This window comes from Capricornis sumatraensis, chromosome 2, assembly GCF_032405125.1.
Source record: "Capricornis sumatraensis isolate serow.1 chromosome 2, serow.2, whole genome shotgun sequence".
Lineage (NCBI taxonomy): Eukaryota > Metazoa > Chordata > Mammalia > Artiodactyla > Bovidae > Capricornis > Capricornis sumatraensis.
The window spans coordinates 110562436-110590192 of NC_091070.1; the positions used below are offsets into that span (position 1 = coordinate 110562436).

The 27757-nt window shown below is 40.3% G+C and overlaps 1 protein-coding gene across 1 annotated transcript in view; it reads left to right on the forward strand.

Annotated features, from left to right (window-relative positions):
* Positions 1-13092, forward strand: part of SLAMF1 (signaling lymphocytic activation molecule family member 1) — a 38686-nt gene extending 25594 nt beyond the window's left edge. The window contains exons 5-7 of the mRNA XM_068965071.1: positions 4165-4238; positions 11388-11480; positions 13042-13092. Of these exons, the coding sequence (XP_068821172.1) occupies positions 4165-4238; positions 11388-11480; positions 13042-13092 (218 nt within the window). The remainder of the gene's footprint in view (positions 1-4164; positions 4239-11387; positions 11481-13041) is intronic.
* Positions 13093-27757: the final 14665 nt, after the last annotated feature.

The following is a 27757-nucleotide window of genomic DNA, read 5'->3' on the forward strand; positions in this document are numbered from 1 at the left end:
TTGATTGATCACCCCCTCCCCATGCTAGTCTATAGGGATGAAAAGAAAGATGAACCACAGGTATCTAACACAGGAGACATTACACAGACAATTTAAATTCAGTATGACTAGCACTGCAGCTGAAGTGTGTATAGGATGCTGAAGGGGTTAGATAAGAGGCTGAAACTAGGAGCAGAGTTCAGAGGAGTCTTGGATCTTGTTTAAGTGAAGCTACATCTACTGACTGATGAAAAGAACCTTATAGTAAGCTGTTTTTACCCAAGGGTTGAAACCTTTCTATATTTTCTTTTTACACTTAAGATATGTCTCTGAGAGTTAGCAATGGGGTAACCAATGCACAGAGAGGCTAAGTGACTCCTACAAGGTCACCCAACTGGTCGGTGAGGGAATCAGAACTGCAACCATATGTTCCAGCTCCCAGGGTATATTCCTCTGGGAAGGCCCACAGGTCATCAGAAGACAGCAGAGGGAACACAGTTTACTACAATTTAGCACATATTCTGACTCACCTTGGTCAAGTGTGCAATCTATAAGGTCACTTAAAGCCAAACTAAATAGTTATGGAAAGTCACCCAGGGTGGACTGAAACAATTAAGATCCAATGACTCCCTTGAAGTTTCAATGCCTAGCTTTAGTATCTCCTGGCCTCTCCTCCACATTGTCCTGTGATTCAATATCTCAAGCCCGTGTGCTCTCCTTGGCCACATTACCCACCACCCGCCCACGCTAGCAGCAGAAGCTCCTGCTCCACAATCAGGACAGGTCCCTTGGCTGGTCTGCCCACGGGGAAGATGGAACTTGATCTTCACACCACCGATCTGATGGCCAATCTCATTCTCAAGCAGATTAATGTTCTCCACATACAACCTTCTTGGAAAAGCCCTACCTCAGCACTCTGATGTTGGTTTTGCTTATATAAAATAATCTAGGTCATAGCAGGCCACCTACCTTGTCTCATTTCCTCCAGCTAAGTGGTAGCTGGGGAGGAACTGTGAGGGGGTGGGGCGATTCAGACAGACATCACGATGAAAGCTCATGGGGATGAGGCAGGGTAACCATTGTTGGCTAAGACAATGAAGAAGCACTGAAATACTAGCAATGAGAAAACTGAGATTAACGTACCTGCATTAACCCTGCTGGTGGAAGCCCTGGGATCCTAACCCACACTGTCCTCAGCTACATGCTGCTATCACGTGGTTGCCTCTGAAGGGACTAGTATTCCCCACCCCGCAGTAAATTCTCTATCACTTTTCCCAACACAAATACCCATCCTTGTTTCTAATCACTGTGTATTCTTTGTAAGCCAGGAACACTCAAAAATCTTGCCTTAAATCTGTGGTTAAAACCTATACTCAATTACTGTAACCCCATAAGACTTGGTTCAAGAGATTTTATTGGCAACTTCTACCGGTGTCATTTCCAGAATGCAGTCCATGCGAAGGATTTCAAATGGACTCTCTGGAAATTCTGGGCTCAGAAGGTACATTGGGTAAGAACAGAGATTTTGGCCTTCAAGGGCAGACTTTGCCACTTATGAGTTCTGTGATCAAACAGATAATCTAACTTCTCCTCTGCAAAATGGGGATAATAATACATACTTCATGGCGTTTTTATGTGGATTCAAGAGTCAATACCAGAAAGCACTGATAAATGATAGATAATAGATGGAGAAATAGATGGATCGATACATATACACACACAAATAAAGTGTTTAATGCAGGCATTACTATTTAAATCCTGTTGCCAGCAGAGGGCAGCACTGGAAGGCTCTGGGATGGGCACAGAGAGTGGATTTAACGTATCAATACTTGAGGTTAGGGCAGCATGAGATAACTTAAGGCTGCAGGTAAGAGCTGAAAAAGAATAGTAGACAGTCCACTCCTTTATTTTACAGTGAAGGTAGGAGAAGAGATCCATTGAGATGACATGTGTTATCTAATGCCACACAACTAGTGAGGACTAGAAGGTAGATGCCCCAGTTTGAAGGCCAAGAACTTTTTCATTAGATCCTAAGATCTCAGTGACTAGAGTTGAGCTGGCTCATGAAAACTTGTCCCTGCATTGAGGAGAAAATGCATGAGACTGAATTATCTTGATCCAGCAGTCTTTTTGAGAAGCAACATTCAGCCTTTTGCATCTCTCTGACCGTTTAAGACTATCCCCTCTATTGTAATTTTCAGCTTGAGCTGACCTGAAAGGCTGAAAGTCCTTAAGGACTGGAATTTATTCTGTACCATCTCTGTTCCCGTACAACACTGATGACAGTGCTGAGTGAGGGTTATAACTGTGCAGACACTCCAGATTTGAACTGAAAGGATGTATTTCACAGAACTAACTTGCAACCCCTCTGTTATCTCCTCTGATGACCCAACTTCTATTCTCCATTCCCATATCCAAACATATGCACACTCCTCAGCCAATGATCCACTGAGACCAAAAAAGGGAAGTTGCAACCACCAGGAAGGTAAGCACTCCATGCCCACACCCACACAGGAAAACCATATTTTGGTTTCTTTGAATTCTCTGAGCTTCTCCTGGGGCTGCCCATCATTTCCTCCCCAAGGGTCACACCCTCAAGCAGCACGTTCCACCACCTTTATCACGAACATACACACAAGGCCTTTTCCTTCCAAATAAAAATATACCTCTCCTAAGTGCTATTTCCTAAGATACATGTCTAGTTTTTTAAGAGAATAAATTAACTGCTGTTAAAATAAGTCTACCCTAAATACTGTGATTTCCTCTGCGTTAAGCCCCATTGCTTTTGCTTAGATTTTGGAATAGTCCCCAAAACAGGCATCCTTGCTTCTGTATTTTCCCTCCATCATTCTCATCGCTACATGATGCATGCAAGGAATACCATGAAACATCAGAAAGAATGAGATTGATCTATTGCTTTAGCAAGGAAAATGTCCTCAATATACGGTAAGGGAGAAAGTCGTATTACAGAGAAGTGTGTATGGAATCACCATATTTGCATTAAAAAAATCTATACAAGTGTCCAGAACCACACTGCCTAATTTGGTGGTCACAAGCCACATGTGGCTATTTAAATTTAAATTAATTAGAATTAAGTGCAATTGTTTTAAAAATTTTATTGAAGTATAGTTGATTTATAACATTGTGTTAATTTCTGCTGCACAGCACAGTGATTCAGTTATGCATTTATGTATATTCTTTTTCATAGTATTGAAAGCAATTTAAAATTGAATTGAGTTGAGCTGAAGGTTCAGTTCCTCAGTTGCATTAGCCTCAGTTCAAGTGCTCAGTAGTCATGTGAGACTTGTGGCTACTTAGATTGCTGACAGGGAACATTTCCATCATCAAAGATGAAGTTCTATTGTTCAGAGTTCATCTGGAAGGAGATACATCAAACTGTTGAAAACTATTACTTCTGAGAATGAAATCATACTGGTTACTGGGTGAAGGAGGAAGGAGGAAGTACTTTTTGCTCTCTACTATTTAAATTTTTGAAGCAATGAATTATTTCTATAGATTTAAAAAGAAAAAAGATTAAAACTATTTAAAAATGTAAATGTTCTGCAGCATATTGATTTTCAGGGAGTCTGGACTTAGAGGGGGAAAAAAAGATGGTAGGCATTAGAATGACATGGCAGCTTTATTCCAAATAGTCCCTGGCAGATCATCCCTCTTATACCCCTCCCACTACACATCTACCAGGTTCCCCAGAAACAAGGAGGTGAGAAAGCTGTGAATGAACCTCTATGAACTGAAGAATACAAAAGAGGTATAAATAACTTTCCATATCCTTAAAAAACTTGAAATTCTAATAGGAGACTAGATATGCACATCACACAATAGAGATCAAAATAATTAAATGGCATATCAATTACATGTAACACTATGTGCCAGGCACCGTCCTATACACTTTACAGGTAATATCTCGTGTAATCATCACAGCAGCCCTGAGAGGCAGGTATTTCAATTTCATTTTACAGATAGGGACATTAGGCTCAGAGAGACCAAGTGACTAACCTAATGTCATAGGACAAATGTGCATGGGATTTGGGACTCAGTGCTTTTTTCTGTGGTACTCCTGGGGTATGCCGGTATGCACCGAGGTGCAAAGACCAGAAAGTGCAAGCAGAGAGTTCATGCTGGAAACCAGAGAGAGAGATAACGATTATGGTTTCTTTTCCCCAGGTAAAACAGACAATTACCAGCCAACAATGGAAGCAAAAAGCCTTACTATCTATGCCCAAGTCCAGAAATCAGGTGTAAGTTCCATACTTTCTTTGTCTGGGGTGGACCTGTCATGCTTCCCATGGACTCCCTGGCCAGTCAGTTCACTTTGCATGCCTGACATTCGTTGTTCTACATGAGTTATGAAGCAGAAGAAATTTGGAAAGCAGAAAGCAAGAACAAGAGCTCTCTAAAAGGGCATTAAACTTCAGTATCAGATGGGATGATTTATTATTTGAAACTATGGGAAACACTGGGTAATTTTCTAGCCATCTGTTTCTTCATAGGAAAAAAATGAGGACACTAGAAACATGTAATGTATGGCTCCTTTCCCCTCTGGCATTTTAGCAGTTTACAGTTCCATGTTATCAAACTCTTTCCTTCTCTAAGGAAAAAGATGCAGCTTGAGGAGAGAGGGAATGGTTGAGAAAGCTTATTGTGTGACATGTTAGTCTGATCTAAGTTTAAGAGTTTGCAAACATCAAAGAGATAAAGAAGGAGGATCTTGAGGATTCTGCCTAGAGAGTGGTTGGTGAGATGGAAGAGGGTATGTAGGCAGGAGATGAAAGCAGAACTGTGATGGAGTGATGGTTGGATTGAAATAGAAGAGCTGGATTTTAAAAAAGAGTCGAGATAAAGTTGAGGAGCAGATATGTTAGAAGTAAGAGGGTGGCTAAAAGATAATGGTTAGATATGAAGATATTATATCTCTGGGAGTTGGTGATGGACAGGGAAGCCTCACGTGATGCAGTGCATGGGGTCGCAAAAAGAAGGACACGACTGAGTGACTGAACTCAACTGATGAAGATATAGTTTTTCAGAACTGAAAGCAATTCTAAGTGATGTATAGGCCAGAATCTGACCTTTAGGCTACAGGGGAAGGCAAATTCTTGAGTAAAAGATGTGAAGATAAATACAGTTTTGATTAACACCTTGGGAAATTGCATCAAATGACAGTAAATGCATTTCTGTAAAGCAGAGATGAACTCTTGGACAAAAATCTTTCTGCTGTCCCCTAGAGGCCTAGAGGATTTGTTTCACAGGCCATGACTACCATTGAGAACCAAATTCCGTTTAAATACATGAGGCCCAATAGCAACCTCTTTCGCATTTATACTTTTAGGTAATCAGGTTCAAGTTTACCATGGTGCCTTCCCTATCTATTCTATCCCATTTTGTTAGCATCTCTCTTTTTACTCCCTGGTGGCTCAGATGGTAAAGAATCTGCCTGCAATGCAGGAGACCTGGGTTCAATCCCTGGGTTCAGAAGATCTCCTGGAGGGGGAAATGGCGGCCCACTCCAGTATTCTTGCCTGAGAATTTCATGGTTGGAGGAGCCTGGCGGGCTACAGTCCATGGGGTCACAAACAGTCAGACACGACTGAGTGATTAACAGCATGACATACATACTAAACAGTGCACAATCTATAAATGTCACCTCAATGAATTATCCCATCTTCATATCTAATAAAGTCTTCTCATCCTGTTTCCCTTCAAGAGTTTTGACTATCCTTGTCCCTTTGTACTTTCATATGTATTTTAGAATCAGCTTCTCAAGCATCACAAAAAGGGAAAAAATCCTATTAGGATTGCACTGAATCTGCACATCTATTATATTTGAGGAGAAATTATAGCTCTCAGTATTGAGTCTTTTAGGACCATAAAATGAACCCCTAGATCAAGGGACAGAACATCATCTGGACCCCTAGAAGACCCCCTTGTATGTCTCCTAATCACTCTTTTCTGTCTCCTCCTCAAAGATGCCTTATCCTGACTTCCTAAAAATAAAGTTTACTCCTTTTTTTGACTTTATAAAAATGGAATCCTACAGTATTTTCCCTCTTATATCTGGTTTCTTTTGCTTAATATTACCTTTATAACATGCATCCATGTCTTTGAGCTTAGATACAAAGCATTCATATTCATTGCTTTATGGAATATCGATGTATGCATGTATTAGAGTTTATTTTTCCAATTAACTATTGATGGACAATTACTTTATTTCTAGTCTGAGGGGTTATGAAAACTGCAGCCATTCATATTAATATGTGTGCTTCTTGGTAGATATGTGCACATATTTTTGTTGGGGATTCGTCTAGAGGTAGAATTGCTAAGTCATACAGTATACATGTCTTCAAACTGACTAGACAAGGCCAAGCTGTATTTCAAAATATGTATATCAATTTACTTTTTTGCACCTGTATACCAGAGTTTCAGCTGCTACGCATTCTAATCAAAACTTGATGGTGGTGGTGTTCAGTCGCTAAGCTGTGTCCGACATATTGCAATACCAGGGACTACAGCATGCCAGGCTTCCTTGTCCTTTGCTATATCCTGGTGTTTGTTGAAATTCATGTCCATTGAGTCAGTGATGCTATCTAACCATCTTATCCTCTGCTACCCCCTTCTCCTTTTGCCTTCAATTTTTCCCAGCATCAGGGTCTTTTCCAATGAGGTGGCTCTTTGCATGAGTCGGCCAATGTATCGGAGCTTCAGCTTCAGCATCAGTCCTGCCAATGAATATTCAGGATTGATCTCCTTTAGGATTGACTGGTTTGATTCTTTGCAGCCCAAGGAACTCTCAAGAGTCTTCTCTAGCACCACAATTTAAAAGCATGAATTCTTTAGTGCTCAGCCTTCTTTCTGGTCCAACTCTCACATCCATACATGGAAAAACCATAGCTTTGACTATATGGACCTTTGTTGGCAAAGTGATATCTCTGCTTTTTAATACATTGTCTAGGTTTGTCATAGCTTTCCTTCCAAGGAGCAAGTGTCTTTTAATTTCATGGCTGCAATCACCATCTGCAGTGATTTTAGAGCCTAAGAGAATAAAATCTTTCACTGTTTCCACTTTTCCCTACTATTTGCCATGAAGTGATGGACCTGGATGCCATGATCTTAGTTTTTTGAATGTTGAGTTTTAAGCCAGGTTTTTTCATTCTTCTCTTTCACCTTCATCAATAGGCTCTTTAGTTCCTCTTCTCTTTCTGCCATTAGAGTGTTATCATCTGCATATCTGAGTTTGTTCATATTTCTCCTGGCAATCTTGATTATAGCTTGTGATTCATCTAGCTCAGCAGTTCTCATAATGTACTCTGCATATAAGTTAAATAAGTAGGGTGACAATATATAGCTTTGATGTACTCCTTTCCCAATTTGGAGCCAGTCCATTGTTCCATGTCCAGTTCTAACTGTTGCTTCTTGATCTGCATACAGGTTTCTCAGCAGACAGGTAAGGTAATCTGGTATTTCCATCTCTTTAAGAATTTTCCATAGTTTGTGTGAATCACATTGTCAAAGGGTCTAGCATCGTCAGTAAAGCAGTAGATGCTTTTCTGGAATCCCCTTGCTTTCTCTAATGCCTGGTGAATGTTGGCAATTTGATCTCTAGTTCCTCTGCCTTTCTAAACCCAGCTTGTACATCTGGACATTCTCTAGCAAGTTTCACCTTGCTAGCATGTGAAATGAGTGCAAGTATGTGGTAATTTGAACATTCTCTGGCATTGCCTTTCTTTGGGATTGGAATAAAAACTGACCTTTTCCAGTTCTGTGACCACTGCTGAGTTTCCACATATGTCAATATGTGCTGACATATTGAGCACAGCACTTTAACAGCATCATCTTTTAGGATTTGAAGGAGCTCACCTGGAATCCCATCACCTCCACTAACTCTGTTCACAGTAGTGTTTCCTAAGGCCCACTTGATTTCACACTCCACGATGCCTGGCTCTGGGTGAGTGACCACACCATCATGATTATCCAGGTCATTAAGACTTCTTTTGTATAATTCTGTGTGTTCTTGCCACCTCTTCTTAATCTTTTTTGTTTCTGTTAAGTCCTTGGCATTTCTGCCCTCTCTTGTGCCCATCCTTACATGAAATGTTCCCTTGATATCTCCAATTTTCTTAAAAAGATTTCTAGTCTTTCCCATTCTGTTGTTTTCCTCTATTTCTTTGCATTGTTCACTTAAGAAGTCTTTCTTATTTATTAGTCTTTTAAATTTTAGTCATTCTGTTGGATACCTTTTTATAGTTTTATTTTGCATTCCACTAATTATTAAGCAAGTTGAACAATTTTTCATACTGTTTATTGCCGTATTAATATCCTCTTTCTTAAAGTGGCCGTGAAATCTCTTACTCATTTTTCCTTTGAGTCTCAGTCTATTTGGAGTGGGATTTTCTTAAGATACTTAAATATTTGGCTTTTTGGCAGTTCTATGTTAGCAGATACCTTCACCCATCTTATGGTTTGCCTCTGAAATTTCTCAGAGATACATTTTGATAAAGGAACATTCTCAGTTTTTGCATAGAACAATTTAGTAATCTCTTCCTTTGTAGATAAAACTTTTTGTATTCTGGTTAAGAAATTTTCAAGATATTCCAGTTAAGAATATTAGAAGATATTCTTCTATAGTCTTCTAAAAACAGTGTGGTTTATCTTTTAAACGTATGTCTGTTATGTACCTGAAAATGGTCTTTTGAGTATGGTATGAGATGGGTTGTTTTATATTTTTCCATATGGATATTCTATTGACTATATTTAAAAGACTGTTCTTGACCCACCGCAGTGCCACATCATTATAAATCAAGGGTCCATATATGTGTGGATCTATTCTGAAGTTCTCTATTTCTTTACACTTACACCAGTACCATACTGTCTTTTCAAACCTGTGCTTACAGATTTATTATAAATCTGTGGCTCACATGGTAAAGAATCTACCTGCAATGCAGGAGACCCAGGTTCCATCCCTGGGTCAGGAAGATCCCCTGGAGAAGGGAATGGCAACCCACTCCAGTATTCTTGCCTGGAGAATTCCATGGACAGAGGAGCCTGGAGGGCTACAGTACATGGGGTTGCAGAGTCAGACATGACTGAGTGACTAACACTTTCTTTCTTTTTACTTGTTCTTCTTCAAGTTCTTGGCCTTTCATTTTCATATAGATGAAAAGTCCTTTGCATTTGCATCTATATATTTTAGATTCAATTTTCAAGACCCTCCTTAAAATTTTGCTGGAATTTTAATTAGAACTGCATTGATCAATTTGAGAAGACAATGTATGTTTTAATATTGAACTTTAAATTCACAAAATGTTATGTCCTTTCCTTTATTTAGATCTTGTTTAATTTCACCCAGTTACTGCATGAATTATCTTCTACAACATTACTTCCAAAGTGCTGGCTAGCTCCTTTTTACTAAAACAATCTTTTACTAAAAGCATTACCTGGGACCTAATTACAAATGCAGAAAGTTCCCACCTCAGATCTTCTGAAATAGAACTAAACTTCTAACAAGATCCCTAGGAAATTCATATGCACATTAAAGTGTGAGAATTCCTGCTCTACCCCAACCACTTCCAGTGGTGGGGAATTCACTGCCTCTCAAGATGATTCATCCCACATTTGAGTACCTCTTACTTCCCTGTTGGCTCAGATGGTAAAGAATCTGCCTGCAATGCAAGAGACCTGGGTTCAATCCCTGGGTCAGGAAGCTCCTCTGGAGAAGGGAATGGCAACCCACTCCAGTACTCTTGCCTGGAGAATATCACGGACAGAGGAGCTTGGGGGGCTACAGTCCACGGGGTTGCAGAGAGTCGGACACAACTGAACGACTAACGTTTTCTTTCTTTTCTTTACTATTAGAAAAATCTTCATTATACTGAACCAAAATCTTACCCTAAAGCTCTATAGAACAAATATAACAAATTTGTTCTATAGAACAAATGTATTTCCTCTTCTACATGGCAATTAATCAGATATATGAAAAGAATGATCATGTCACACCTTGAATCTTCTTTCCTCTAGTAAACTTTTCCAATTTCTTATCTCTTCCATCAGATGACAAGATTCCAAGTTCTCTCCCATTAAAACCCATGGGCTTCATTGTTAAGTCTTTATGTTCAGGAAAGGGAGAGTATAATATTATCCTACACCAGTGCCCCTATGTATGTTGAAAAATGACTTTCTAGGCATCAGATATGTCATCTCCATCTTAGAGAGATGTGGTCCCAATTGACACCTACATTGATTTTGTCCTGGTATTGTGCATTTTAATTCATTCTAAGTAACATAAACAAACATCAACTGAAGGTTCTTGTGCGCCCAGCACTGCTTTGTAGGGAATGCAAAAAAAAAAAAAAGGCTATTTGTCAAGGAACTGATGGTTTGTTTGGAGAAGCAACATATAAATATATCAGAGTGTCTTGTATACAGTGAGAATTAGGCTTTAAGTACCTAAGGAATTTAAGTAAAGGAGAGGTTATCATAAGTTGGGGCAACCAAAGAAGAACATGATGGAAAGTACATGTGCTTTAAGTTAAAATCCTGGCTTTGATACCTCTTGTACGTGCCATTAAGAAAGCACTAAACCTTTCTGGACTTTAGCATCTTCATCTATGAAATGTGAGTAACAATAGTATTTAACATATAGAGTGGTTGTGAGACAAATGGGAAGATATATGTGAAGACCTTTGTAAACTTAGAACACTTGCATATGTATGGTCATTATTAAGTTCGGTATTTAGATAGGAAAGAGAATTGATGAGAAGCCGTGATAGTGAGGAATAGCAGGACCTCTGCATGTTATGAGTGATATGTGTGTGTGTACGTGGGTGTTAGTCACTCAGTCGTGTCTGACTCTTTGCAACCACATGGGCTATAGCCTGCCAGGCTCCTCTGTTCATGGGATTTCCCAGGCAAGAATACTAGAGTGTGTTGCCATTCCCTTCTCCAGGGGATCTTCCCAACTCAGGGATCAAACTTGGGTCTTCTACATTGCAGGCAGATTCTTTACAGTCTGAGTATCAGAGAAGTCCTATGTAGGTGATACAAGTGAGACTAAAATACTATGTATATCTCATTCTCATCAGCTATCCATGTAAGAGCCACACCAATTTCAGTTCACTATGAGGAAGACTTTTAACACAGCTGGGAAGTGGTAATGGTAAATCAGGCTGCCTCACAAGTCTGTAAGCTCCAAGATGTCACTCGAGGAGTCTTAAGCAAAGCCCAGGGAATTGAGTTCCAGGGAATCTGGGGGAGAATTTTCACCTGAAAAGGACCAAATGACTCCAAAGAACTTGGCAGCTCCTAACTTCCTGATTCTGTGCTTCTCCATGAGGAGAATTAGATGGGAAATAACTCGCTGCTCAACTAACGGCTTGTTCACTTTGTTTCCCTTGTAGTCCATTCAGAAGAGACCTGACCCCCTGCCAGCACAGGACCCCTGCACCACCATTTATGTCGCTGCCACAGAGCCTGTCCCAGAGCCCATCCAGGTGAGGCGTTGCTCTGTGCCTCCTCTCTGTAGAGAGGAACTAGGTGGAGGCCGGGAAAGGGTGGAACCTGTGTGGAGCTGAAATGGAGAACGCAGGTCCTAGCAAGCAGGCAGCAAGGAGCATCTGCAGCCTTGATTGCAGGGCTTCTGGGAAAACCCTCATGGCTTCTCACATGCCGTCCCTGCTCGCTTTCTCTTCGCTGGTATTTCTCTGAGAGCTGTCTAAGGACCACATCAGAATCAGCTGGCATATTTCTTAAAAATAAAGATTCTGGAAACTTCTCTCTAAGATCTGTTCAATCAGAATGTCTATAACAGGTCAGCAGGCATCTGCACATTAAAAAACAACATCTTCCAAGTGGTCCTGATGCATGCTTAAGTTCAGGAACTGCATCTTGAGTCCAGGACTTCTCGAGTCCAGCTGCATATAGCCAGGGGAGCTTTGTAAAAATTACCATGCCTAGTTTCATTCAGCCCTATTTATCAGAATATTTAGGAGTAGAGCTCTGCAAATGTGTAAAGAATATGACACCTAGCCCACCTGTTTTATCCCATTGCAAGAAGTTTACTTGACAAAAATCTTCCTTTTACTAAATGAACAGAAGTCAATTCTGGGCTAAAGTCTTGGCTCCAGTTGGGCTTTATTAAGTAAAGCATTTTAGGAGATAATGGAGGATCAAAAGACCACAGAAATACCTACTTTTACCTATTTTCCTCAAGCCTACTGTACACATACCCAGCAATCCCTGGAAGGATGCCTTATCTTCATTTTGAGGTTTAGTTACAGAACACTCCTCTCCAAAGGGAAGTAAAAACATAAATCTGACTTTAAAAAATCATGTAGGTTTTTAATGATGTTTTCTTGGGGAAGAAACACAGCACTTGGTATATATTCACATTTTGCAGCAAAACCACCTGAATTCCCCCACTCCTGTCTCTTTGTGTCTCTGACTCCTGAATCTCCTCGCCTTACGAGAATTCTCTGCTCAGTCTCCATCTCCTCCCCATCCCTCTCCCGCCTGAACCTCTTCTTCCTTCTCCCTTTAGGTCTCACTGATCTTCCCTTTTTCAAAACTTGCTAATTTAGAACTCTCTTGGCTGCTCTAAGTTGAGCACCTGGCTGAGCTGTCCTAGTCTCCCTGATGGCTTGCCTAGGCTTGAAGGAAACTGTAGCCCATCTGTGGGCAGGCAGACAGTCTGGGGACCTGAGTGCTGCTTCTAGCTCATGGTTTCCCAGAGGCCTTGTGGTTGGCACTTTGCCTTCCAATGCAGGGGATGCGGATTCGATCCCTCATTGAGGAACTAAGATCCCACATGCCTCGTGGCCCCCAAAACCAAAACATAGAACAGACACAATATTGTAACAAACTCAACAGAGACTTTAAAAATGATTCATATCAGAACAATCTTGATAAACCCAGCTGTGACAGATGCTGAGCAAGGTGCAATGCTACCCGATTCTTGAGAACCTTTCCTTTTCCTAAGCATCACACTTCCCATTTATAGCCTGTAAACCTAGTGCTGGTCCTTCCTCTTACAGACTTGTTCTATGTTTCCCCCAGGAATCAGGTTCCTTCACAGTCTATGCCAGTGTGACGCTTCCAGAGAGCTGACATCACAGAGTCAGTGAAAGGACTTTCTGAAGGAATATAGAAGAGCCAAAATAAACACTGAACTTGGTCCCAGACCCCAAGTATTTCGTGACATCTGCACATCCGCATTCTTCTCGGTTCGGTTCCCTGGTGATGTTGCTTCCACATCTACCTGTGAAATGGATACGGAAGTGCGGCTTCCCAAGCACTTACTCTGCTCTGCGCGTGGCCCAAGCTCAGAGCAGAGAGCTAGTTGATACAACTTTACATCTCCGGGGTATAGCCGATGAAATGGATAATGCTAGTCCAGTGAGTCTGGACCTTCAGGTGTCTTGCGTTTTGCTGCAACTTGACGATAAAAGCTAAAGGCAGAAAGCCAGCACAGGATGTCTAGGACCTATCTCACACAGCTGACCACCAGCCACAGAGTCTGGAACTGCTTACAGCTTGGCTGCCTGGACTCAGTCTGGGAGCTGCTCCTGATCACCAAATAGACTTGATCAAGGTTCTGTGCCTCAGTTTCTCTCTCTGAACAGACAGTGAAGGGTGAATTCCTCATTGTATGTAAAACACTCTGACATTATTCTATCAAAGAAGCTAATAAAGTATTTTATTTGTAAAACCTGGAAGCTAAAGAGTCAATAAACTGAAAACACGATTTTGAGGTCTCTGAGCTTTGAATAACAGAATGAAAAAAATCTAAGATTCTTAAGAGTACTGTTCTGTGGAAATGGCAGTCAGATTTAAAGAAAATCGGCCAGTGTTCGGTGATGCTATTACAAAGGAACTTGACTTTCACTTCCCAAAATGGTTTTTAAATCCTAGTTCTCTATTTGTTCCATCGAGCAACGAACCTGGAGCCTCAACTAAGACTGCAAACTGATTGTGAGACCATTTTACACCCATGGCCTCATGTCTTCAGGGTCTCTATCAAACATGTCTTAATCTTTGCAGGCCTCTCCTCACCACTAAACCTATCCTGAAGTAGAAAATTAACATATTTTGGCCCAACAGTTTCAGCTAATTGAATACTTAATAGTTTAAATTATAGGCTGCAGACAGAAAGAGCCTCTTCCAGTGAAGTCCTAATTCCCCTCTATTCTCTGCTTTCAGACAAGCCTTCTTGAATTTCAGCACTTCTTCTTTCTGATAGGGTCTTGTATGACCTCAGCAAACACTTTAAGAAACTGCCAACAGTCTTACAACCATATAACAAGGGTCACTAACTTTCCAGCTCAAAACTCTGAGGTCCTCATAGCCTTATACTTTACCCTCTCTAGTCAATCAATTCACATTTGAGTTCTGTTGTTCAGTGCATCTCATTTCTTAGAACCAATTCCAGTCGTATTCCAATTTGTGATGAACAGAAACTGACACTGAATTGTTTATAAAGAAAAGGGATCTCCTGAAAAGATGCTGTGTAGTCCCAATAACTACTGGGAGGCTCTGTAAAACGATGGTTTGAAAATGAGCAAGAAGAGGGGAGACTTTGGCTGTGGCTAGGAGTACCGCCCAAATAAAACCAGCCCAGGGATGACAACGCTGGCTACCAGCTGTATTCCTGTTGTCCTCCCACCACTAGACTCAGACTCCACCACTCCCTCCCTGCCTCAGCTAGACTTGGACTCCAAATTGCTATTGTACCGTCTGTACCAAAGTGACTTCTCCAGGGTCCATTCTTCATTTTTTCTTCAATAGTTTCTAAATCAGAAGCTAAGATCAAGTGACCAATCCCAGGACATACGTCCATGTTCTACTTCCAAGGGAGGTTGGGAATTGAACTTCTGGCATTTTCCACTTTCATAGTGGTGGTTGGGTCTTCCACAAACACAATGACTGGGATTCAATGCTGAGCAGATGCGTGCACACACGCACACATGCACAGACACCACTATACACACACTATACACACACCACAGACACACTATACCACTTTTGTATAGTCAAGGCTATGGTTTTTCCAGTAGCCATGTATGGATGTGAGAGTTGGACTGTGAAGAAAGCTGAGCGCTGAAGAATTGATGCGTTTGAACTGTGGTGTTGGAGAAGACTCTTGAGAGTCCCTTGGACTGCAAGAAGATCCAACCAGTCCATTCTAAAGGAGATCAGCCCTGGGATTTCTTTGGAAGGAATGATGCTAAAGCTGAAGCTCCAGTACTTTGGCCACCTCATGCGAAAAGTTGACTCATTGGAAAAGACTCTGATGCTGGGACGGATTGGGGGCAGGAGGAGAAGGGGATGACAGAGGATGAGATGGCTGGATGGCATCACAGACTCGACGGACGTGAGTCTGAGTGAACTCCGGAAGTTGGTGATGGACAGGGAGGCCTGGCATGCTGCGATTCATGGGGTCGCAAAGAGTCGGACACGACTGAGTGACTGAACTGAACTGAACTGAACTGAAGCTCATTAGCTGCCTATACTAAAAAAACCAGGATTTGCAAACCCCAGGGTGATGAGCAATCACTTGTTTACTATAACTCAGACTTTTTAGCAGCTCAGTTCCCAGCAGTTGGGTTTTTCCTGTGGCTGAATTCTACCTGACGGAAGGGAAGAAACAAATGGGGAAAAGAAGAGGCTATCCCTTCAAAATTCCCTTACCAAGGCTTGTGAACTCACTGGGAGAATGGCTGTGTCTTGGAATCTTTTTGGCTATCCTTGAAATAGCATTCAGTGTATGTCCTACATCACCAGGTCCCAGATTCCAGCCGAAAATCAAAGAACCCCTCAGATCACTCTTTTACTGCTCCCCAGTTTCCCCCTAAGACATTGTGGGTGAGCTGGAGCTTTCTTTTTCCTCAGTCTTAAAAAAAAATAAAAAATTAAACTGATATTTTAGAATCTGGTTTCCCCGTGTTTCTCTAATGTTTTCTTTTGACTGAGCATATCTGAATTCTGGAGAACTCAGGAGGAACAGACCCATTCTCAGTTTTAAGGGGCTAGGGTTTCTGAAATAAACTGGGCGTAACCTTAAGCTTCCTTAGCACACTTACTCTAGTCACACAACCAGGATCTGATAGATAAAGCGTCCATATGCTGACTGTGAAACCACTGACTACAGCAAGTTACTTCTCTTCCTCAAGATTTTGTTTCTACCTTCCGGAAAGAGTAAAATACAGACAGTCCACTCAAGAAATTGTACTTTTGTCTTTGTTACCCAGAGAATATGTGATATAGCAATGTGGCAAAACAGGTTTCATGACCTTGTGTCTCTATAGCTATAGTCGTAAAGCCCTGAAGATGGCTGATTTGATTTGATGAACTGCGAGGTTGTCCTTTTCCTAGGGGAAAAGTCAGGAGTCACACTCCACACTGAGAAGAAACAATTTTTAAAGGATTAATTTTTGTCACTGCCGAAGTTATTGCCTTCCCTGAATTTCTTCAACTTCCCCCTGTGGAGCAAATCTAGATTGGGTTTCTCAACTGCAGCAGCACTATTGATAGTTTGGTCCAGATAACTGCTTGACATGGCAAACTGTTCTGTACATCGTATGATGTTTAACAGCATCCCTGGCCTCTGCCCATTAGATGCCAGTAACACATCCCCTGTCTCTGGTCATGACAATCAAAGATGCTTCCTGACATTACCAGATATTTTTGCAGGGCAAAATCTTCCTACTGACTGAGAACTCCCAAATTGAGAACCACTGATCTAGAAACATACTGGCCACCTAGTTGTCTTTGCATAGACTAAATATACATGAATATACCAAGAAGTGGATCTATCAAAAATCATTAAAGATTAACTACAAGGGGAAAAGAACAGTAGGAAAGGCAAACAAAGGATAGCCAACGAGAATTTGCTGTGTGGCTCAGCAAACTCAGACAGGGGCTCTGTATCAACCTAGAGGGGTGCAATGGGGCAGGAGATGGGAGGGAGGTTCATAAGGGAGGGGATATATGTATACCTATGGCTGATTCGTGTTGAGGTTTGACAGAAAACAGCAAAACTCTGTAAAGTAATTATCCTTCAATAAGAAAATAAATACATTTTTTAAAAACTCATATTTTGAAAGTGGCCAGCTAGTCACTTAAGAATGGCCCACATCTGCCAATATTAAGAAGGTTGTCTACTTTCGAGCTCTTTGCCCAAGTGAAGTGAAGTGAAGTCGTGTCGGACTCTGCGACCCCGTGGACTGTAGCCCACCAGGCTCCTCCGTCCATGGGATTCACCAGGCAAGAATACTAGAGTGGGTTGCCATTTCCTTCTCTAGAGGATCTTCCCAACCCAGGGGTCGAACCCAGGTCTCCCACATTGCAGGAAGATGCTTTAACCTCTGAGCCACCTGGGAAGCCTTGCCCAAACCCTACCTCAAGTCTGAATGATGTCTGGGTGAAGATCTATAGAAGCAGCAACTTAGAGGCTATGATTATAGCCAGAAAGGATTCTGTGAAGAGTTCCACACAGCAGCCACTAGAGGGAGCCATAGCAATTCAGTCCACCCTACACCAGCATACCAGACACCACTTTGCCAGTATTTGAAGGATGTGATCAGGGACTGGTTGAAATGGTGGCTGAATTCCCACCAGTTCACAGCATTTACATGCTGGAGGGAAAGTCAATCCTTTCCCCTTAGAGATAATGAGGTCCATTGTGGGTTTGTAACAGACTTTAATCAAAGTTGACTGCAAAAGTTTATCTCACAGAACTCCTAATTCTCCTCAGTGCCCTTCTCATTCAACAAATAGTTTCTGGTTTTCCCTGGTGGCTCAGTGGCAAAGAATCTACCTGCCTGCCAATTCTGGAGCCATGGGTTCGATCCCTGGTCTGGGAAGATCCCACAACTTCTGAGCTTGTGTTCTGGAGCCTGGGAGCCACGACTACTAAGCCAAGTGCTGCAACTGCTAAAGCCTGCATGCTCTGAAGCCTGTGCTCTGCAACAAGAGAAGCCACCACAATGAGAAACCCATGTACTACAACTAGAGAGTTGCCCCTGCTCACCACAGCTAGAGAAACAGCCTGTGCCGCAACAAAGACCCAGCACAGCCAAAAGTAAATTAATAAACACACCCACACACAAAATAGCTATTAAGTTTCTACTAAGTGTTAGGGATTGTCATCCAGCGCATGTGTGCTTACTCACTCCAACTCTTTGCAACGCTATGGACTGTAGCCCCCCAGGTTCCTCTGACCACAAGATTTTCCAGGAAAGAATACTAGAGGAAACTGTCATTTCCTTCTCCAGAGGACCTTCCTGACCCAGGGATCGAACCCACATCTACTGCATTGCAGGTGGATTCTTTACCTCTGAGCCACTGGGGAAGCCTCTGTGGTACATATATACAATGGAATATTACTCAGTCATAAAAAATGAAATAATGCCATTTGTCACAATGTGGACCTAGAGGTTTTCACACTAAGTAAGTCAGAGAGAGAAAGACAAACGTCATATGATATCACTCATAAGTGGAATTGAATATTTTAAAAAGATACAAATGAATTTATTTACAAAATAGAAATGGACTTACAAATATTGAAAACAAACTTAATGGTTACCAAAAGGATAACATTGTGAGGAGGAAGGATAAATTGGAAGCTTGGTGTGACTACTATCTATAAGATTGATAATCAACAAGAACCTACTGTATAGCACGGGGAACTCTACTCAACATTCTGTGATAATCTATATGAGAAAAGAATCTAAAAAAGAATAAATATATGTATATCTGAATTACTTTGCTGTACACCTGAAACCAACAATGCAAACCAACTATACTCCAATAAAATTAAAATAAATCAATAAAATACTGCCATAGGTAGACAAGCACCTGATCTACTGGGACTACTTGAAAGTAAAAGGAAGTGCTATTAATAATTATACTGTGGCAATGGCTAGGCAAATTAGAATCTGTAGTTACCCTAATGACAGAGGGTAAGGGATGTACAGTGAGTACAGAGGAGATGCCGAAATCTCAGACTTCAGGAGTAAGGAGAGTAAGCTTATTTTAGTTTAAAACTCCTAGAAGAGAACATAGGCAAAACACTCTCCGACATACATCACAGCCCCATCCTCTATGACCCACCTCCCAGAATATGGGAAATAAAAGCAAAAATAAACAAATGGGATCTAATTAAACTTCTGCACAACAAAGAAAACTATAAGCAAGGTGAAAAGACAGCCTTCAGAATGGAGAAAATAATAGCAAATGAAGCAACTGACAACTAATCTCAAAAATATACAAGCAACTCCTGCAGCTCAACTCCAGAAAAATAAATGACCCAATCAAAAAATGGGCCAAAGAACTAAAGAGACATTTCTCCAAAGAAGACATAGAGATGGCTAACAAACACATGAAAAGATGCTCAACATCACTCATTATCAGAGAAATGCAAATCAAAACCACAAAGAGGTACCATCTCACGCCGGTCAGAACGGCTGCTATCCAAAAGTCTACAGGCAATAAATGCTGGAGAGGGTGTGGATAAAAGGGAACCCTCTTACACTGTTGGTGGGAATGCAAACTAGTACAGCCACTATGGAGAACAGTGTGGAGATTCCTTAAAAACTGGAAATAGAACAGCCTTATGACCCAGCAATCCCACTGCTGGGCATACACACCGAGGAAACCAGAATTGAAAGAGACACGTGTACCCCAATGTTCATCGCAGCACTGTTTACAATAGCTAGGACATGGAAGCAACCTAGATGTCCATCAGCAGACGAATGGATAAGAAAGCTGTGGTACATATACACAATGGAGTATTACTCAGCCATTAAAAAGAATACATTTGAATCAGTTCTAATGAGGTGGATGAAACTGAAACCTATTATACAGAGTGAAGTAAGCTAGAAAGAAATACTAATGCATATGTGTGGAATTTAGAAAGATGGTAACGATAACCCTGTATGCGAGACAGCAAAAGAGACACAGATGTATAGAACAGTCTTTTGGACTCTGTGGGAGAGGGCGAGGGTGGGATGATCTGGGAGAATGGCATTGAAAGATGTATATCATATGTGAAATGAATCGCCAGTCCAGGTTTGATGCATGATACTGGATGCTTGGGGCTGGTGTGCTGGGATGACCCAGAGGGATGGTATGGGGAGGGAGGAGGGAGGGGGGTTCAGGATGGGGAACACGTGTATATGTGTGGTGGATACATGTTGATGTATGGCAAAACCAATACAATATTGTAAAGTAATTAACCTGCAATTAAAATAAGTAAATTTATTTTAAAAATAAAAATAAAGGCCTCCTTGTCCTAAAATTCTATTGTCTAAGTCTCCCTTTCTTCAATTACCTGTTACATGACACAAGCCCCTTACATGCCCTTCCCATTGTTCTGACTGGTCTCTTGAACACAGTCTGATTTGTCAATGCTCTCAAAATTTGCTGCTCAAAATTGAACTCTGCTTCAGATGTAAATATACCAATGTAGACTAAGAATTGTTATCTTCCACGATAGGAGCAATATACAATCGTTTTGGCTTTTAAGTTGGACTCAAGTCTACAGAAATGGATGAATATGATTAAGCATATTCCTCAGTTCATGGTGGCTAATCATCAATGGTCCATGTGCCACATCTCTTATACCTTGTTTTAATTTTTTTCTTATTTTCCCCCTTCACACCACAACCCTGTTCTCTTTCCCCCCTTCATGTCCCTGAATAGAATCTGTCTAATGTGGGCCCTTTTAGACCATTATCTATATATTTATTTATATGTGTGTTTGCAAGTGGATGTAGATATCTAGAATTGCTTTTGAGTTACATATATTCAGACATCTCATTCTGTTTCTCAGTTTCATTTTCATTTTGTCGCTCAGTGTTGTGATTTTTAGATCTTTCCAGGTTCAAACAGGAAGATTTAGTTCCATCTTTTCGAATAATGTCTAGTGTTACAGCCTCCAGACATGCTACATTTCATCTATCTATTTCCCTTTTGATAGACATTGAAGTTTTTCTAACTCTCTCTTATTACATATAATGCCATGATGAACAAGCTTATTCCCATTCTTTTATATCTCTTTTGCCACCCATGTAAGTGATTCTCTGGGTAGTACAAGGGGTGCAGTTTCTGGGTAATAAATTATGTAAATACTCACCTCTCTAGATATACGCAATTGTTCTACAAAAGTTATAATCCTATTGAGGGTATACAAAGTTTCTCCTTCCCCCTTCCTCAACAGCACTTGATAGTATCTGGATTTTGTTTTGTTTTTGGCCAGTCAAGTATGTGATCTAACATAGTTGTTTTAATATTGACTCCTCTGGTTCCTATTAAAGGATTCTGCTTCTCTCCATATGTTTGCTTGCTTTTCTAGTTTCCACTTTAATGAATTTCATATGCATATTATTGACTCATTTTCCCATGAGATATTCTGTTCTTGATAATATTCAGGTTATTCCTATTTATTTGGGATATTCAGTCTCAGCTGGTTACATACATGCAGCTCTCTTTTAACACTGTGCATAGTGTCTTTCACAAAGTGTAAAACAATTTTGATGTAGTTATACATTTTCACTTTTTGATTAGAGTATAGTTGATTTACAATGTTGTGTTAGTTTCAGATGTATGGCAAAGTGAAGCAGTTAAACATACACATATATCCACTCTTTTTTAGATTCTTTCACCATATAGGCCATTACATTTTTTTCTTTTTTAAAAAATTTATTTATTTTAGTTTGAGGTTCATTACTTTACAATATTGTGGTGGTTGTTGCCATGCATTGACATGAATCAGCCATGGGTGTACATGTGTTCCCCATCCTGAACTCCCCTCCTGCCTCCCTACCCATCCCATCCCTCTGGGTCATCCCAGTTCACCAGCCCTGAGCATCCTGTTTCATGCATCGAACCTGGACTGGCAATTCATTTCACATATGATATTATACATCTTTCAATGCCATTCTCCCAGATCATCCCACCCTCGCCCTCTCCCACAGAGTTCAAAAGACTGTTCTATACATCTATGTCTCTTTTGCCGTCTTGCACACGGGGTTATCATTACCATCTTTCTAAATTCCATATATATGCCTTAGTATACTGTATTGGTGTCTTTCTTTCTGGCTTACTTCACTCTGTATAATAGGCTCCAGTTTCATCCACCTCATTAGAGCTGATTCAAATGTATTCTTTTTAATGGCTGAGTAATACTCCATTGTGTATATGTACCACAGCTTTCTTATCCATTCGTCTGCTGATGGACATCTAGGTTGCTTCCATGTCCTAGCTATTATAAACAGTGCTGCGATGAACATTGGGGTACACGTGTCTCTTTCAATTCTGGTTTCCTCAGTGTGTATGCCCAGCAATGGGATTCCTGGGTCATATGGCAGTTCTATTTCCAGTTTTTTAAGGAATCTCCACACTGTTCTCCACAGTGGCTGTACTAGTTTGCATTCCCACCAACAGTGTAAGAGGGTTCCCTTTTATCCACACCCTCTCCAGCATTTATTGCCTGTAGACTTTGGGATAGCAGCCATTCTGACCGGCGTGAGATGGTACCTCTTTGTGGTTTTGATTTGCATTTCTCTGATAATGAGTGATGTTGAGCATCTTTTCATGTGTTTGTTAGCCATCTCTATGTCTTCTTTGGAGAAATGTCTCTTTAGTTCTTTGGCCCATTTTTTTTATTGGGTCTTTTATTTTTCTGGAATTGAGCTGCAGGAGTTGCTTGTATATTCTCGAGATTAATTCTTTGTCAAATACTTCATTTGCTATTATTTTCTCCCATTCTGAAGGCTGTCTTTTCACTTTGCTTATAGTCTCCTTTGTTGTGCAAAAGCTTTTAATTTTAATTAGATCCCATTTGTTTATTTTTGCTTTTATTTCCAATACACTGGGAGGTAGGTCATAGAGGATTCTGCTTTGATTTATGTCAGAGAGTGTTTTGCCTATGTTTTCCTCTAGGAGTTTTCTAGTTTCTGGTCTTATGTTTAGATCTTTAATACATTTTGAGTTTCTTTTTGTGTATGGTGTTAGAAAGTGTTCTGGTTTCATTCTTTACAAGTGGTTGACTAGTTACCCAGCACCACTTGTTAAAGAGATTGCCTTTTCTTCATTGTATATTCTTGCCTCTTTTGTCGAAGATAAGGTGTCCATAGGTGCGTGGATTTATCTCTGGGCTTTCTATTTTGTTCCATTGATCTACATTTCTGTCTTTGTGCCAGTAACATACTGTCTTGATGACTGTGGCTTTGTAGTAAAGCCTGAAGTCACGCAGGTTGATTCCTTCAGTTCCATTCTTCTTTCTCAAGATTGCTTTGCTTATTCGAGGTTTTTTGTATTTCCATACAAATTGTGAAATTATTTGTTCTAGTTCTCTGAAAAAAACCGTTGGTAGCTTCATTGGGATTGCATTGAATCTATAGATTGCTTTGGGTAGTTTATTCATTTTCAGTATATTGATTCTTCTGATCCATGAACATGGTCTATTTCTCCATCTATTAGTGTCCTCTTTGATTTCTTTCATCAGTGTTTGTAGTTTTCTATATATAGGTCTTTAGTTTCTTTAGGTAGATATATTCCTAAGTATTTTATTCTTTTCGTTGCAATGGTGAATGGAATTGTTTCCTTAATTTCTCTCTCTGTTTTCTCATTATTAGTGTATAGGAATGCAAGGCATTTCTGTGTATTGATTTTATATCCTGAAACTTTACTATATTCATTGATTAGCTCTAGTAATTTTCTGGTGGAGTCCTTAGGGTTTTCTATGTAGAGGATCATGTCATCTGCAAACAGTGAGAGATTGACTTCTTCTTTTCCAATTTGGATTCCTTTTATTTCTTTTTCTGCTCTGATTGCTGTGGCCAAAACTTCCAGAACTATGTTGAATAGTAGCAGTGAAAGTGGGCACCCTTGCCTTTTCCTGACTTTAGGGGAAATGCTTTCAATTTTTCACCATTGAGGATAATGTTTGCTGTGGGTTTGTCATATATAGCTTTTATTATGTTGAGGTATGTTCCTTCTATTCCTGCTTTCTGGACAATTTTTATCATAAATGGATGTTGAATTTTGTCAAAGGCCTTCTCTGCATCTATTGAGATAATCATATGGCTTTTGTTTTTAAATTTGTTAATGTGGTGAATTACATTGATTGATTTGTGGATATTGAAGAATCCTTGCATCCCTGGGATAAAGCCCACTTGGTCATTGTGTATGATCTTTTTTAATGTGTTGTTGGATTCTGATTGCTAGAATTTTGTTAAGGTTTTTGCATCTATGTTCATCAGTGACATTGGCCTGTAGTTTTCTTTGTTGTGGCATCTTTGTCAGGTTTTGTTATTAGGGTGATGGTGGCCTCATAGAATGAGTTTGGAAGTTTACCTTCCTCTGCAATTTTCTGGAAGAGTTTGAGTAGTATAGGTGTTAGCTCTTCTCTAAATTTTTTGTTGAATTCAGCTGTGAAGGCTTCCAGTCCTGGGCTTTTGTTTGCAGGAAAATTTCTGATTACAGTTTCGATTTCCATGCTTGTGATGGGTCTGTTAAGATTTTCTATTTCTTCCTGGTTCAGTTTTGGAAAGCTGTACTTTTCTAAGAATTTGTCCATTTCTTCCACATTGTCCATTTTATTGGCATATAGTTGCTGATAGTAGTCTCTTATGATCTTTTGTATTTCTGTGTTGTCTGTTGTGATCTCTCCATTTTCATTTCTAATTTTGTTGATTTGATTCTTCTCCCTTTGTTTCTTGATGAGTCTGGCTAATGCACTGTCAATTTTATTTATCTTCTCAAAGAACCAGCTTTTGGCTTTGTTGATTTTTGCTATGGTCTCTTTTGTTTCTTTTGCATTTATTTCTGCCCCAATTTTTAAGATTTCTTTCCTTCTACTAGCTCTCGGGTTCTTCATTTCTTCCTTTTCTAGTTGCTTTAGGTGTAGAGTTAGGTTATTTATTTGACTTTTTTCTTGCTTCTTGAGGTAAGCCTCTATTGCTATGAACCCTCCCCTTAGCACTGCTTTTACAGTGTCCCATAGGTTTTGGGTCATTGTGTTTTCATTTTCATTAGTTTCTATGCATATTTTGATTTATTTTTTGATTTCTTCTATGATTTGTTGGTTATTCAGAAGCGTATTGTTTAGCCTCCATATGTTGGAATTTTTAATATTTTTTCTCCTGTAATTGAGATCTAATCTTACTGCATTGTGGTTAGAAAAGATGCTTGGAATGATTTCAATTTTTTTGAATTTACCAAGGCTAGATTTATGGCCCAGGATGTGATCTATCCTGGAGAAGGTTCCGTGTGCACTTCAGAAAAAGGTGAAATTCATTGTTTTGGAGTGAAGTGTCCTATAAATATCAATTAGGTCTAGCTGGTCCATTGTGTCATTTAAAGTTTGTGTTTCCTTGTTAATTTCCTGTTTAGTTGATCTGTCCATAGGTGTGAGTGGGGTATTAACGTCTCCCACTATTACTGTGTTATTTTTAATCTTCCCTTTCATACTTGTTAGCATTTGCCTTACATATTGCATTGCTCTTATGTTGGGTGCATATATATTTATAATTGTTGTATCTTCTTGGATTGATCCTTTGATCATTATGTAGTGGTCTTCTTTGTCTCTTTTCACAGCCTTTGTTTCAAAGTCTATTTTATCTGATATGAGTATTGCTACTCCTGCATTCTTTTGATCTCTGTTTGCGTGAAATATCTTCTTCCAGCCCCTCACTTTCAGTCTGTATTTGTCCCTTGTTTTGAGGTGGGTCTCCTGTAGACAGCATATATAGGGGTCTTGTTTTTGTATCCATTCAACCAGTGTTTATCTTTTGGTTGGGGCATTCAACCCATTTACATTTAAGGTAATTATTGATAAAGATGGTCTTGTTGCCACTTACTTTTTTGTTTTGGGTTTGAGTTTATACACCCTTTCTGTGTTTCCTGTCTAGAGAAGACCCTTTAGCATTTGTTGGAGAGCTGGTTTGGTGGTGCTGAATTCTCTCAGCTTTTGCTTGTCTGTAAAGCTTTTGATTTCTCCTTCATATCTGAATGAGATCCTTGCTGGGTACAGTAATCTGGGTTGCAGGTTTTTCCCTTTCATCACTTTAAGAATGTCCTGTCATTCCCTTCTGACATGAAGAGTTTCTTTTGAAAGGTCAGCTGTTATCCTTATGGGAATCCCCTTGTGTGTTATTTGTTGTTTTTCCCTTGCTGCTTTTAATATTTGTTCTTTGGGTTTGGTCTTTGTTAATTTGATTAATATGTGTCTTGGGGTGTTTCACCTTGGGTTTATCCTTTTTAGGACTCTCTGGGTTTTTTGGACTTGTGTGACTATTTCCTTCCCCATTTTAGGGAAGTTTTCAACTATTATCTCCTCGAGTATTTTCTCATGGCCTTTCTTTTTGTCTTCTTCTCTTGGGACTCCTATGATTCAAATATTGGGGTGTTTCACATTGTCCCAGAGGTCCCTAAGGTTGTCCTCATTTCTTTTAATTCTTTTTTCTTTTTCCATCTCTGTTTCATTTATTTCTACCATTCTATCTTCTACCTCACTTGTCCTATCTTCTGCCTCTGTTATTCTACTGTTGGTTCCTTCCAGAGTGTTTTTTATTTCATTGTTCATTATGGATTGACTTTTTTATTTCTTCTACGTCCTTGTTAAACATTTCTTGCATCTTCTCAATCCTTGTCTCCAGGCTACTTATCTGTAACTGCATTTTGTTTTCAAGATTTTGGATCATTGTTATTATCATTATTCTGATAGAATCAGGTAGACTCCCTATCTCCTCCTCTTTTGTTTGGTTTGGTGGGCATTTATCATGTTCCTTTACCTGCTGAGTATTTCTCTGCCTTTTCATCTTGTTTAGATTTCTGTGTTTGGGGTGGCCTTTCTGTATTCTGGCAGTTTGTGGTTTCTCTTTATTGTGGAGGTTCCTCCCTGTGGGTGTGGTTGGATGAGTGGTTTTGTCAAGGTTTCCTGGTTAGGGAAGCTTGCATCAGTGTTCTGCTGAGTGGAGCTGGATTTCTTCTCTCTGGAGTGCAGTAAAGTGTCCAGTAGTGAGTTTTGAGATGTCTGTGGGTTTGGTATGACTTTGGGCAGCCTGTATATTGAAGCTCAGGGCTATACGTATATATAACTCAGGGCTATAAATTCTCCTGTGTTGCTGGAGAATTTGCATGGTATATCTTGCTCTGGGGCATATTGGCTCTTGGGTGGTGTTTGGTTTCAGTGTAGGTATGGAGGCTTTTGAATGAGCTCTTGTTGATTAATGTTCCCTGGAGTCAAGAGTTCTCTGGTGTTCTCAGGTTTTGGGCTTAAGCCTCCTGCCTCTGGTTTTCAGTCTTATTCTTAGAGTAGCCTCAAGACTTCTCTATCCATATAGCCCTGATAATAAAGCTTCTAGGTTAATGGTGAAAAGATTCTCCACAGTGAGGGACACCCAGAGAGGTTCACAGAGATACATGGAGAAGGGAAGAGGGAGGTGGGCGATAGAGATGACCAGGAGGAGAAGAGGGGGAATCAAAAAGGGAGAGAGCAATCTAGCCAGTAAACAACTCCCTATGTGTGCTCCACAGTCTGGAACCCTCAGAGAGGTTCACGGAGTTACATAGAGAAGAGAAGAGGGATGAAGGAGATAGAGGTGAGGAGGAGGAGCAAAGGGGGAATCAAAAGGAGAGAGATAGATCTAGTCAGTCCTCTGTTCCCTAAGTGTTCTCCGCAGCCCGGAACACCTGCAGAGATTCACAGAGTTGGGTTGAGAAGAGAAGGGGGAGGGAGGAGATAGAGGTGACCTGGGGGAGAAAAAGG